Source organism: Lithobates pipiens, unplaced genomic scaffold (assembly GCF_037356315.1).
Source record: "Lithobates pipiens isolate NorthernLeopardFrog02 unplaced genomic scaffold, aLitPip1_a1.2 Scaffold_23, whole genome shotgun sequence".
NCBI lineage: Eukaryota > Metazoa > Chordata > Amphibia > Anura > Ranidae > Lithobates > Lithobates pipiens.
In genome coordinates, this window is record NW_027507785.1 from 27,551,910 (window position 1) to 27,566,921 (window position 15,012).

At 42.9% G+C, this 15,012-nt stretch overlaps 1 protein-coding gene across 12 annotated transcripts in view; it reads right to left on the bottom strand.

The window, feature by feature from the left end:
• The window catches only part of TENM4 (teneurin transmembrane protein 4), a 2,098,843-nt gene that overhangs the window by 144,205 nt on the left and 1,939,626 nt on the right, over positions 1–15,012 (bottom strand). For all 12 annotated transcript variants that reach the window (XM_077451390.1, XM_077451387.1, XM_077451388.1 and 9 more), the window contains one exon: positions 12,827–12,973. In XM_077451390.1, the coding sequence (XP_077307516.1) occupies positions 12,827–12,973 (147 nt within the window). The remainder of the gene's footprint in view (positions 1–12,826; positions 12,974–15,012) is intronic.

The window sequence follows — 15,012 nt, forward strand, 5'->3', positions numbered from 1 at the left end:
TTTTTTAATTACCTAACCCTGCTTTATACTTCTCCACAACCTTTATCCCCGACCTGTCTGATGTGTTCCTTGGCCGCCATGATGCTGTTTGTTCACTAAGGTTCTCTAACAAACCTCTGAGGGCTTCACACAACAGCTGTATTTATACTGAGATTAAATGACACACAGGTGGACTCCCTTTACTAATTAGGTGACTTCTGAAGGCAATTGGTTCTACTAGATTTTAGTTAGGGGTATCAGAGTAAGGGGGGCTGAATACAAATGCACACCACACTTTTCACATATTTACTTGTAAAAATTTGGAAAACCATTTATAATTTTCCTTCCACTTCACAATTATGTGCCACTTTGTGTTGGTCTATCACATAAAATCCCAATATAAATACATTCACGTTTTTGGATGCGACATGACAAAATGTGGAAAGTTTCAATGGGTATGAATACTTTTTCAAGGCACTGTATGTGAGAAGAGGAAATTATCCCATACACAAGAAGAAAAAAGAATCTATGTGACAAATGGAGAGGAAAGAATCAGCATGTGTTTTCCTGCAAATTTTCCAAGGTATCTTTATGCAAAAAAATTTAGTTTCAAATATTAGAAGCTCTCAATTCCCCCTCCTATGTGTGCCTGACCTGACTGCAATCTCTGCGGTTTATCGTTTAATCTCAGCAGTTGGTCATTAAGGGTTATCTGACAAAAGTTAATTAAAAAATAGAAGCCGCTGAGTGAGGGGCCAACTTAATAGTTGGCCCCCCGGTCCGCTCTTCTCAGGAAAACAGACATGCAGAAAACGGGTTGTGAATCAGACTAGAGGCCCCAACTTTCGTGAGATCTAGACAGGTCGACCGGCACGAACGTTACCCTACACAAACTTCACAATTTAAGAATGTCTTAATGTGATCGATATGTCTAGTCTGGTCCTAACGTGATCGATATGTCTAGTCTGGTCCTAACGTGATCGATATGTCTAGTCTGGTCCTAACGTGATCGATATGTCTAGTCTGGTCCTAACGTGATCGATATGTCTAGTCTGGTCCTAACGTGATCGATATGTCTAGTCTGGTCCCAACGTGATCGATATGTCTAGTCTGGTCCCAACGTGATCGATATGTCTAGTCTGGTCCTAATGTGATCGATATGTCTAGTCTGGTCCTAACGTGATCGATATGTCTAGTCTGGTCCTAACGTGATCGATATGTCTAGTCTGGTCCTAACGTGATCGATATGTCTAGTCTGGTCCTAACGTGATCGATATGTCTAGTCTGGTCCTAACGTGATCGATATGTCTAGTCTGGTCCTAACGTGATCGATATGTCTAGTCTGGTCCTAACGTGATCGATATGTCTAGTCTGGTCCTAACGTGATCGATATGTCTAGTCTGGTCCTAACGTGATCGATATGTCTAGTCTTGCCGAGAGAGTTGACTATACCTTAGGCATGGAGTAGCTTGTTAGCTATGTTGATGTTTACCTTTTGTTGGCACTCTTTGGAACCCTTTTCCTTTGTATTATTACATCTGTAATGTCGTTCATTATCGTTAATAAAAATGTTTATGGAAAAAAAAAATAGAAGGAGCTGGGTGGAACACTATTGGCCAAACAGTGATTGTATCCCATCAGATTCAATCAATGTTGGGGTTATTCAGGCAACTGTTGATACTGGGGCTACCTCAATACAATAGCAGGCAGGGGAGCTTAACTTTGTGGATTAGCAAATCGATCGATTTTCTCTCGTTCAGACATGTATCAACCAGGGGCATCCACAGCTGCAATTTCAAACATCTATGGGGAACCTACCTATGATCAGTCCTCGAGTGAATATAAACACAGTACTCAGCAATGACATCAACAATTTACTAGATAAGGGGATTATCACCGGGAGAGCCTTATATATAAAGAAAATTGGTGCAGATCGTGAAATTAAGAAAAAAAAAAAAAGTCAGATAAAACTTTATTCGTTGTGCAGCTGTCAGTAAGAAACCGATATTGGGGTTAGCAACCCCGCTGACACACAAATCCCACTGTGTGTATACGAGGGAACATGTTAAGTTGCTGGTATGTAAAGAATTAATTGAAATGCAAGTTACTCAGCAGAACATAATTTGCTGACCTTTAAAACCAATCCTGCCCGATTTTCTCGGTTGATCCCCGCGAATAAATTAATTAGTTATGTCATTCTTCGGCTATACATCGGCTCCACTGATAACCCCTTCAGAAGCCACTGTGTGCACAGATTCATCTATGTGAATGTCATGAACACACCAAGTGGACCTCAAAACAAAGAGGGAAAACTCGAACTTAGGGCTTATGTACGCCTGCCATTGTGTGTGTGTGTGTAGGAGGAAGAGGGGGTGTAAAAAAAATCCCATATGAGCCAAGTTTTTTAACCCACCACCCCAATTTCTCCCCTTAATGATGATGCCTCAATGTTATTGTGGCTAAAAAATGTTTTTTTTTGTTGAAAAGAAGCTCATGTACTTTGCGCTACAAATTTCAAGGATCAAGTGACACTACACTCAGGTGTGAACAGGCACAATTACAAACCAATGGTTTTTGGATGTTGGGAGTTTTGGAGCTCAGAGCCTCGAGCCACTCTTGACCAAGTTATAGCTACAAATCACAGTGCATTTGTGTGATTGGCGTGAGGGATGCCCTCTTACGTTGGTGGTCACTGGCAGGAACCAGAGTCCCCTTTCATGATAGATAGATAGGGTCAGTGAAAAGAATGCCCCCTTACAGAAAGCTAAAAAAAAAAAATCATTGGTGTAAGTGGTTACTGGAGAGTCAAGAACAGGCTCCACTGGATGCAACCACAGCTCAAGGAATCTGTAACCTCTGAAGGAACCTTAGGGCTCCACAGAACCCTGGTTGAGAAAGGCTGCCTTATATTGCTGATATGTAGAAAAGTGACCCTTTACATTGATGGTCAAAAAGAATTGACTACTTACACTGGTGGTCAGTCGGATGACTGCCCCCTCGTTACACATACTTGAAAAGATCACTGGTGTCAGTGGTTACCTTAAAGTCAAGAAAAGGCTCCACTGGAACTACAGACGCAGCTCAAGGAACCTCTACTAACCTCTGAAGGAACCTAAGGTTCCACTAACCCTGGTTAACAAAGTCTGACTTATATTGTAGATAAGTGGAAGAGTGACCCTTTACATTGATGGTTAAAGAGAATTGGCCCCTTACACTGGTGTTCAGTGGGATGACTCCTCATTATTCCTCCCATTACAGATACCTGAAATAATTACTGGTGCCATTGGTTGCCTGAAGGTCAAGAACAGGCTCCACTGATAAGGCAATGCTTGCTCTGCAGAGTGACATCCACTCTGGAACTACAGCCACAGCTCAAGGAACCCTTCGTATACCTCTGAAGGTAGCCTAGGTCTCCACAGAACCCTGGTTGAGAAAGGCTGCTTTGTATTGTTGATAGATAGAAAAGTGACTCTTTACATTGATGGTCAAAGAGAACTTACCTCTTACACTGGTGGTCAGTGGGATGACTTCCCTCATTACAGATACCTGAAAAGATCACTGGTGTTGGTGTTTTCCTGAGAGTCAAAAACAGGCTCCACCAGTCCAACATTTCATGCTCTATAGAGTGACCAACTCTGGAACTACAGTCACAGCTGAATGAACCCTTAGTAGCCTCTGAAGAACAGAACCCTGTTTGAGAATGGCTGCCTTATATTGTTCAATGTCAATACCTTCACATTGATGGTCAAAGAGAAGTGACCCCTTATTCCAGCACGGAATGTAGTCAGGTACAGTCCGTATTCTCCACTGCAGGTGGCATTGATCCACAGTGGCGATGCAGATGGGGGAGAAAGTTGAGAGAAGCTGGGTTCCTCTATGACTTCCTCAGTCACCTGGGGGCAGTGGTCTGGTTGGATACACATGCCCCATGTGATCCTGGTGGCTATCTTGGACTGAACCCGGGGTTTGGCACGCTTTATGTGAGTGTACAGGGTAAGGACCCCCGTCTGTCAGGGACAGGGCCAGCTCTAGTAAGAGGTTCAGGTGAAGTAGGGAGAGACCATATCTACTTTCTCAGGATGCTTCTCTTTTGGAACGGACCGGTCAGGCCGCAATTTGCTCCTTGTGGCAGACACTGTCAGTATCCCTTGTCCTCAGACAGTGGTCTCTCTGCTGCATGGTTTTAAGTAGCACTGGACAAGTGAACCTCCCTGCCGGGCATGTTTGTGCAGTTAACCCTCTGTTTCAATACATTGTTCTTTGCAAACCGGGACTCTGTGTTCACTGCTTACCACACCACATTGCACCATTCATTTCACCAATCATTTACTACAGAAGACACATAGTATGTCTCTTCTGCTACAAAAAACAAAACAAAAAAAGATTCTCGCACATTTTTAGATTAACCCTAAATTCTGTTTTAAGGCCACTTTGAAATTTTTTATTGAACATCCCCGTAGTCAACAGTCACAGGTACCACCACAAGAACCAAGTGAAGAGTTTCTACAGCAGACACTGAGGAAATGTGGCCCCCACGGTCATAGTGTACATCTATCATCATGGCACAGAAAACAGTTCAGTGAAAAAACCTACTTTACGATGCCAATTAAGGAAATCTCCAGCTTTATTATAGCTCCACTTACACTAATCCTGCTTTGTGAGCCAAGTAATTTCAGTGTCAGACACGGGCAGATTACTGAAGAAGTCACTTAGCATACAGGATGGATGAAGGGGAGTCATGTATGATTGGTCTCCACCACGTTACGCAGGAACAACTACGGCGCTGCACAATAACGGGGCAGTGTGGCGTTCGGGGAAGATGTCACAGGGTCAGGAGACAATTCATTTAGCTGAACTGCTTATTTCAAATGCCATACAGTCATAAAGTAGGTAATTTCCAATACCAAAGGAAGAAAGTGTGGCTGCTTGGTTTCATCTGGAATTAGCCATAATAACAAACCCAAACGCTAAACTGGCTACAATTGTAGGTCCAGTTCACTTCTGGTTTGTTCACATTGTTGCCAGTCAAGTCCTGATGAAGTGGACACTTAGGCCCCTGAAATGCTTTGGCAACTTTGGATTGTACCCCTGACTTTTAATGGAATAAAGTTGTATCTGAACCTCTTAGCAGTGGCGTGACGCTTTAATTTCAGTTCTCGTTATATTACATTACAAGCCAAGGGAGACTGTGGAGATCCTCTGGGGTGTAGAAGCCACCTGTCCAGAAATCAATCATTTACACCAACATCAACACCTTACATTAACAATACCAGTAAGAAAACCCTTACGGGTCCAGCGCTATCTTTCCACTTTCTTCAACCTTTGGAACGGCACAGAGCTGAGTGGTGCTCTTGTTAAATAATAAAGAAAGTCTATTGATTGATTGTTGCTTAGTTCACCTCCTCTCTGGCAGTGAGGAGCCCCTGCCAATCATGCTGCTTGAGTTCCCCTCATAAGCCAATGAAAAGCATTGTGTGAGGTGATTAGCTGAGAAGGAAGGAGAAATTGCATGGCTTCCTTCCCAGAGAAGCCTGGAGCATGCTCAGAGAGAGTGAGCAAAAGACAGGACGTCAGTTGGTACAGCGTTGCCCTGAAAGTACAAGAAACTGGCAGGATCACCAGGTATTAAAAACCTACTAATACAGCGTGGAAAGAAACCCAAGTACACAGTCAGGAAAATCTGATATAGAGCCAATGGCAAAAAAACTCATTTAGGGCCGTGGTCCTGCAACTGTCTGCAATAGATAGGGAATGCAAGGCAGTGAGCCACCATTTTGAGGGTTAAAGCACATGATGAAAAGGCAATATATTAGCCTATGAAAAGTCAATCTGAAAAGCTATCCACCGCAATAGCAGCCGCACATGTGAAAGAGTCCTTATAGTCAGTAAAATGCTATAAACAAGTGGCAAGCTGAGCATAAAACTAGTCTTCAAATACGCCATCTGAACAGAATTTTTTATTTTTTTTTCGAAAATCTTTATTATGCAATTAATTTATCAGAAAGTGATGGGGAGGTGGGGTCAGGAAATCTCATCTGTGTCAGGAAATATATTCTAATTAACTGATGTGATTTTTACACTCCATCCTGTGTAGAACACCTTTCATGGAAAGTAGCACCAAAAAAAAAAAAAGCTTTTGAAATATACGGCATAAAATTGAAAATAATTGGATGACCACTGGAGAATGGATCCCATTTCCAGAGGGAAAAAAACAGCTTCAGTAGAATTCTTTTAGCTTGTCAGAGCTTGACTCTTGCTACGGCAGGTGAATGACAAATTGCTTTTGTCACTGTGGGTAGCATGACATGGACTGTCCTCCAGTTATCAGAAAAAAAAAAACTCTTCATGTCCTTTGCAGCGTAGAGGAAGCATCATTGTGCAATATGGAGGTTTGTGTATATCGTCCACTTTAAAGCTAGTAGTGGCTAGTCTTATCAACTGGACTTGGTCTGTAAGGTTGAAGACCTTTCACAGCTTCTCCAAGCCACTTCCTCAGTTCCAATAAGTGTCAGGAAGATAACGCAGCATTTATACTCACACACAGCATCTTAATCTATTCACCACTGAATGTTAAGGCAGATGTTGATTGTCCAAGAACGGGATGGGAGGTGTGAAAATTGTGGAACCCCCTGTTCTTAATTACATAATCCTAGTCTTGGTATCAAAGTCTGTGAAGGTGTTAAACCTTTCTAGTCATGTGGTTAAACCTGTGAATTGTTTGTTGTCAAATTGCAAGGGTAGAGATTATAGAGCATTATATGTGAACGATAGATGGGGGTCAAAGACCTCCACCTTTAGTCAGGGGGTTCCAGTTCGATGTAGATGGCCGCTTTAATGCCTCAATTGTCCTTTCTGCTTAAAATGTGCACCTCGCTGTCCTTGAAAGCCTGAATTTTTGACTTTGGTGTCAGAAGACTGCTGAGTCTTGACCTTTAGTAGTTCCCCTCCTATGTTTGGTAATTTGTTTTTTTTTTTCTTGAAAGGTTGTTTAATCTCTCCAATGTACAGGTCTGGGTCCCTTGATACACTGCACTGCACTTACCAAGTTAATTTGCTTGCGTTTGGCAGTTGGGTCTTTTGGACGTACACCTTCAGTCTTATACTGCGTACACACGATCAAAATTCTCGCCGGAAAAAGCTCTGATGGTTTTCCTGACGGAATTTGGCTCAAGGTGTCTTGCCTACACACGGTCACATCAAATTCCAATCGTTTATAACGCGGTGACTTACAACACTTATGACATGACTAGAAAAAGGAAGTTCAATAGCCAGTAGCCAATAGCTTCTGTCTTTTTTTCCGTCAGGAAAATTGAGAACATGCTATCAATTTTTTGCTGGTGGAAATTCAGACAGCTAAATTCCGATGGAGCATACACACGGTCGCATTTTCCGATGAAAAGCTCTCATCGGTCTTTTTCTGGCCGGAATTCCGATCGTGTGTATGCGGCATTAGTGTATTGCTGGGCTTGTAGGACACAGGGAATGCGATGTTGGATATGTGGAAGACAGCTGGGGTCAAGGACTTCCACCCTTAGTCACGGGCTTCCAGTTTGATGTAGACCGCTGCTTTTACACCTCTTGCAAACCAGCTGTACTCCCTGTTTAAAATGTGCACCTCACTGCCCTTAAAAACCTAGCCTTTTTCCTGAGGTGTAGGGAGACTAATGAGTCTTGACCTTTGGAATTTGCCCTCCTATATTGCATCATTTTTATTATTTTTTAAAAGGTTGCTTAATCTCTCCAATGTACAGATCTGGGTTCCTTGCTACACTGCACTAAACATACCAAGTTAATTTGCTTTTGTCTGGGTGTTGGGTCTTTTGGATGTACAAGCTTCTGTCTTAGTGTAGTGCTGGGCTTGTAGGACACAAGGATGCGATGTTTGATATATGGAAGAGAGCGGATAAGGGAACTCCACCCTTAGGGGGCTCCAGTTTAACCTAGATGGCCACTTTCACTCATCTTGTGAACCAGTTGTTCTCCTTGTTTAAAATGTGCACCTCACTGTCCTTCAATGACTGGGCTTTTTGTAGGAAGACAGCTAGATAAAGGAAGGCCTGTAGACTTGGTGTATCTGGATTTTGCAAAAGCATTTGACACAGTTCCCCATAAACGTTTACTGTACAAAATAAGGTCCGTTGGCATGGACCATAGGGCGAGTATATGGATTGAAAACTGGCTGCAATTGCGAGTTCAGAGGGTGGTGATAAATAGGGAGTACTCGGAATGGTCAGGGATGGGTCGTGGGGTCCCCCAGGGTATTGTGCTGGGACCAATCCTATTTAATTTGTTCATAAACAACCTGGAGGATGGGTAAACAGTTCCATCTCTGTATTTGCAGATGATACTAAGCTAAGCAGGGCAATAACTTCTCCGCAGGATGTGGCAACCTTGCAAAAAGATCTAAACAAATTACTACATGGCAAATGAGGTTCAATGTAGAAAAACGTAACATAATGCATTTGGGTGGCAAATATATGAATGCAATCTATACACTGGGTGGGGAGAACCTCTGGAGGAATCTAGGATGGAAAAGGACCAGGGTATCCTAGTAGATGATAGGCTCAGCAATGGCATGCAATGTCAAGCTGCTGCTAACAAAGCAAATAGAATATAGACATGCATTAAAAAGGGGATCAACTCCAGAGATAAAAACGACAATTCTCCCGTTCTACAAGACTCTGGTCTGGCCGCACCTGGAATATGCTGTCCAGTTCTGGGCACCAGTCCTCAGGAAGGATGTACTGGAAATGGAGCGAGTACAAAGAGCTAATAAAGGGACTGGAGGATATTAGTTATGAGGAAAGGTTGGGAGCACTGGACTTATTCTCTCTGGAGAAGAGATGCTTGAGAGGGGATATGGTTTAAATTTACAAATTCCGTACTGGTGACCCAACAATAGGGATAAAACTTTTTTGTGGAAGGGAGTTTAACAAGACACGTGGTCAATCACTAAAATTAGAAGAAAAGAGGTTTAAGCTTAGACTGCGTAGAGGGCTCTTTGCTGTAAGAGCAGCAAGGATGTGGAATTCCCTTCCACAGGCGGTGGTCTCAGCAGCGTGCATCGATAGTTTCAAGAAACTATTAGATAAGCACCTGAACGACCGCAACATACAGGGATATACAATGTAATACTGACCTATAACCACACACATAGGTTGGACTTGATAGACTTGTGTCTTTTTTCAACCTCACCTACTATGTAAGACTGTTGAGTCTTGTCCTGTAGAATTTCCCCTCTTATGTTGGGTCATTAAATTTTCCTCACAACACTGCACTGCATATACCAAGTTAATCTGCTTGGGTTTGGCTGTGGGCCTTTTGGACGAACAACCTTCTGTCTTAATGTGCTGCTGTGCTTGCAGGACACAAGGATGCAATGTTTGATAAAGATCTTTCTGAGTTTTTTCGGACACGCTCAACTATATGTGGGAACGATTTAAAAAGTTGAAACTACCCAAGTCTGGGCCCTTTCTCCCAGCTACAACCTTGGAAGTGCTAATGCTTGCTTTTTGTACGCGCTTTCAGCTCAAGCACATACAACAGTATATATAAGAAGTGGTGATACATTAGAGCTACATCAACTGCACCAAAGGTTTCTAGTAAGACAGGTGGATGAGCTACGGAGGAGATGGCGTTCGATAGGTCATGGACTATCTTTGCTTGCTGCCTGGCATTTTTCAAACTAAGCAAACCATAACGTTCAAACTGAAGCAACCAATAATAGTCAATTAAAAACCGGCCAGCCACTGAAGCTAATCCATTCCTGAAAGGTGACTGGGAGCTTGAGCTGCACATAGCACACTGTCAATGTTCTTTGCCCTGCCAGAAAATAATCCCATTAAAAACTGAAGATGTAAAGCAGACCGGTACATATTAAACCCCACAGCAGCATAAACCTAAAATGTATGTCAGGACAAAATAGGTGGGAAAAAAAAACAAAAAAACTTTGCAGTGCATCTTTGCAATACAGACACATTCACACCCAGCGAATTAAATTCAAAACACTAACCACAACATACAAAGCCATTCACAATTCACTCGTCAAGGGTGTCTCCTGTGCCTCTGTTGACTTCCCCTTGGGTTTGCATTGGTGAGTCACGTTCTCTTCTTGCAAACAAACTCAATTAATTAAATTGTATGTTGTTGTTGTATTAAACTCTCTAGATGCTTTGACACCTCCTGAAGAAGCAACCTATTCACGAAACTAGTTGAGGATATCATTTAAAGTCCCAGTGTCCCCACCTTTCCCCTTGTTCCCCCCCCCCTTTTTTTTTTTTTTTAGTTGAGGATATCGTCTGCATCAGCATCAATTCCCTACCTGCAAGAAATATGCCCCAATGCCCTGCGATAACAGATTGCCATCCGTTATATACATTTAGAGCGATTCCCGGTGCTTTCTTTGTTCCCAGTCCTGCTGTGCAGCCATATAGCTGTGTAGACTGCAGACAACAATATAAGCAATGCAATAAAGATCCATGCATTCTTATGGACAGGCATGTGTAGACAGACTTGAGCCCCTTTACACCCGCCTACCCCTGGGTCAATGAACAGAAGAAAATGGCTGCACACCAAAGAATTAATCCAACGTGTTCATTCCAAAACATGACAATTGACAGCCATATGGACAAGGTTACAGGACCCAGGAGGCGACGCGTTTCACACTGAACACAGTGCTTCTTCAAACCAGGTCGGGTGAACTAAAAAACGAACAAAAAACAAACAAAAAAAAAAACCAGAAAAGGAGGTCCTCTTCCGCGCAGAAGATCGAACAAAGCAGTTGGGTGTAAACAGACAGTGGCCACAGAGCACAGCACTGAGTGAACATGAATGTGTAATCCGCCCGGTCTGCTCCAATCAGCAAAATAAAAAATAAACAAAAAAAAAAAGATCAAAATAAAAGAAAATAACTGGAATTAAAAAGGTTTACTTTAAAAAAAAAATGCATTCAGTCAATACAAGCCTATCTTTTTTCTTTACTTTCGCAATCAACCGGTTTTTGGTGGTTGACATGGGTAGTAGATTGCTCCTTCTCCCGCGATTACTTTCAATCATATTGATTTTTGGTGGATTAAAAATTGGTGTAATTACCCTAAAAGTGCCACATGTATGGCCTGAAGAAGGCTCCATCCACACATGAGCGTATCCATTTACTGGTGTGTTTTTTTAAGCTTTTTTTGCAGCATTTTAAAAGCTTTTTAGAAGTACATTACAAGCGGTTTAAAGCTTATGGGGTTTTTGTTTATCCAATTGAAAGCACTAGTGGGAGGAGAGTGAGGAAATTAGGGGTGGAGAGCTGCTGTTTGAGCAGAAAAACGCTTGTAAAAAGCTTCTATTAACCACCTCAATACTGGGCACTTACACCCCCCTTCCTGCCCAGGCCAATTTTCAGCTTTGCTAAAAATAAAAATAAAAAAAAAAGACCTAAAATTTAGAAAAAAGTTTTTATTTTGTTCCGGTTATAAAATTTTGCAAATAAGTACGTTTTCTCCTTCACGGATGGGCACTGATAAGGTGGCACCGATGAGGTGCACTGATGGGCACTGACGATGGGAACTGATAGGTGGCACTGATGGGAATTGATAGGCGGCACTGATGGGCACTCATGGGTGGCACTGGTGGGCACTGAAAGAATGCACTCATGGGTGGCACTGATGGCATCAGGGATTGGCAAGGATAGGCATTTCCCTGGTGGTCTAGCATGGCATACCTGGTGGTCCAGGGTGGTGCCAATCCCTGGTGGTCCTGGGTGGGCATCCAAGGGGGGGGGGGGCTGTGCTGATAATCAGCGCAGACCCCCCCGTCAGGAGAGCAGCCAATCGGCTCTCCTACACTCGCGTGTGTGAGAAGCGAGTGAGGAAAAGCCAATCAATGGCTCTTCCTGTTTACATCGTGTTCAGCCGTGATTGGACACAGCTGATCACGTGGTAAAGAGCCTCTGTCAGAGGCTCTTTGCCGAGATCGGTGTAGCAGTGGGTCTGACTGACACACCACTGATCACCACGATGCATGCTGTCGTTCTGGGAGGCCATCACATGACGGCCTCCCAGAAAGAGAGCTGCGCCGCCTGGCCGTCATTTGATGGCCGTCATTTGATGGTCGTCATTTGATGGCCGGCGGGCGTGAACGGTGGTTAAAGTCTATGGAGCCAAAAACACTTGTAACCTACCCAAAAAGAAGCTCATGCACTTTTTCAAGCTTCATGTGTTTTGCTTCAGGCAACAGAATGCTCAGATGTGAACAGGGGCCATTGAGATGAATGGGATTTGGCTCGTTGTGCGTTTTTAGAGCTACAAGCTTCAAGCAGAGATTCGCTGTGGAGTGAACGGGGCCCTAAGAGTTTTAAGCAGCCAGTGTTGTCAGATCCACCCCACCAGAGTTTGCATATAACCCAAAATATCACTTGCGGGTGGACTGGCCCTTTAACATTTTTGAGTCCCCGGCTCTGTTATTTCAATGTTTTTCTCCATTTGAGGTGCGAGTATCTCAGCGAGGATCATATTTTTTTTTTTTTTTTTTTATATAAACAAACAAAAACCTCGGATTCTGGCAGCTTCTGTGCCGTCGCCGGCTTATTTTCCTTCGCTTGATAAAACACTGAGATGACCCTGGGATTGGAGCGAAAAGACTTTGACGATAATTACAGAGGAAGCAAATGACAAACATTACCTGTGCGTATCGCTCATTTACAGATATTTACGAAATAATAGCCGCCCTGTCCCCATGCATCCTGCAATTACCCCATCATGGGAAATGCGTGAGTGACAAGCACTTCATATAATTATGGTGATGGCAATGATTCTGCCGTAACTAGGAGGGGAAGAAAAAAAAAAAAAGCACTACTTACCGGCGTCGTTGTCCTTCCCATCACCGCAGGACGTCTCCATGGACGTGTCGCACCCCGCTCCTCTCCATCCTGGCTGGCAGACGCAGTTCCAGCCATTAAGGTCCAGCGTGCATCGTCCATTGCCATTGCACAGGCCCGGGCATCCCTCTGGAAAAACGGATAGGTACAATGGTTAGGGGGTTATATAGGCAATATTAAAAAACAAAAAAATAAATAAAAAAACAATTCTTAAGACACCATTCTAAGCATACACTATATTGCCAAAAATATTGGGACACCAGCCTTTACATGCACATGAACTTTAATGGCATCCCAGTCTTAGTCCGTAGGGTTCAATATTGAGTTGGCCCACCCTTTGCATCTATAAAAGCTTCAACTCTTCTGGGAAGGCTGTCCACAAGGTTTAGGAGTGTGTCTATGGGAATGTTTGACCATTCTTCCAGAAAAGCATTTGTGAGGTCAGGCTCTGATGATGGACGAGGATTAGCTTGCAGTCTCCACTCTAATTCATCCCAAAGGTGTTCTATCGGGTTAAGGTCAGGACTCTGTGCAGGTCAGTCAAGTTCCTCCACCCCAAACTCACTCATCCATGTCTTTATGGACCTTGCTTTGTGCACTGGTGTGCAGTCATGTTGGAACAGGAAGGGGCCATCCCCAAACTGTTCCCACAAAGTCGGGAGCATGAAATTGTCCAAAATGTCTTGGTATGCTGACGCCTTAAGAGTTCCCTTCACTGGAACTAAGGGGCCAAACCCAACCCCAGAAAAACAACCCTACACCATAATCCCCTTTCACCCAATGATTTGGACCAGTGCACAAAGCAAGGCCCATAAAGACATGGATGAGTGAGTTTGGGGTGGAGGAACTTGACTGGCCTCAACCCAATAGAATACCCTTGGGATGAATTAGAGTGGAGACTGTGAGCCAGGTCTTCTTGTCCAACATCAGTGCTTAACCTCACAAATGCGCTTCTGCAAGAAAGATCAAACATTCCCATAGACACACTCCTAAACCTTGTGGACAGCCTTCCAAGAAGAGTTGAGGCTGTTATAGCTGCAAAGGGTGGGCCAACTCAATATTGAACCCTACGGACTAAGACTGGGGTGCCATTAAAGTTAATGTGTGTGAATATTTTGGTAATATAGTATATCTAAATACAAAAACAAAAATCCTTAGACGTAGTGGCAGCATTAGTTTTCTTTTCTTTTTTCTTTATTAACCCTGGTGACCCTGCCAGTAACACACTTCCCAACCTAGGGTGTGACACCCTAGGCTACATTCCTGATTTTGACTACAAAAGCCTCCACATGCCCTCATCTTGATCACATAGGGAGGAGGTGTTTTATAGTTCACAGAAGATAGCTGGTAAAGCTGATAACATTGTTTAAGATATCGTTTCAGTGCACAAACTCAAAGACACTGGCATTCTGGCAGGATCAACATTCTGCGCATGCAAAAAATAAATAAAAAAAGGCAGACAGATTTGAAATCCAGCCTGGTTGGCAATCATTACTCCCTCCATAGATACAGTGGAGAAGTGAGCGTAGCCACCCAGGGACAGGAAGATTTGTAGGATCACCAAGAGATAATAAAAGAAAATAATAATCCTGAAAAAAAAAATAAAAATCAGTCCCCACATCTAAGGACTGGTAAAGCTGTAATTCATCACACTTTATATTGGGTTTAGATACATTTTGGCAAGAAGAGACCATCACAATGGTGAACCACTGGGTTTGCAGTAAGGGTACATAATAGCACAATTAAAGGGCCAGGCCACCCAAAAGTGATCCAATCTTAATGCTTTTATGCATAACCAGTTGAACTAGCAATTCTTAAAGTTAATTTCCCCATACTACGTACATTATCTACAGAAAAAACAACAACAATTTTTTTTTTTCAAAAACCTTGTTCACCTCATTGTAGAGAAATTCATGTTCAAAGTTCACAACAGATAATGAAATCACATCCCTTTCACATGGACAGTCCTGTCTGGTTCGCCTGTAGGATTATCAGGCTCCATGCTAGTCTATGGAAAGGTAGAGGTAAACGGACATGCGTTTGTTTGCATGCATTTACCTCTGAATTCATCCAATTCCGAAAAAATAAAATAGAAAAGGTTTACTCCCTTCTCTGATTTTACAAACATAAACATGGGGAATTAAAGGTAACTTAATGTAATCGGATGC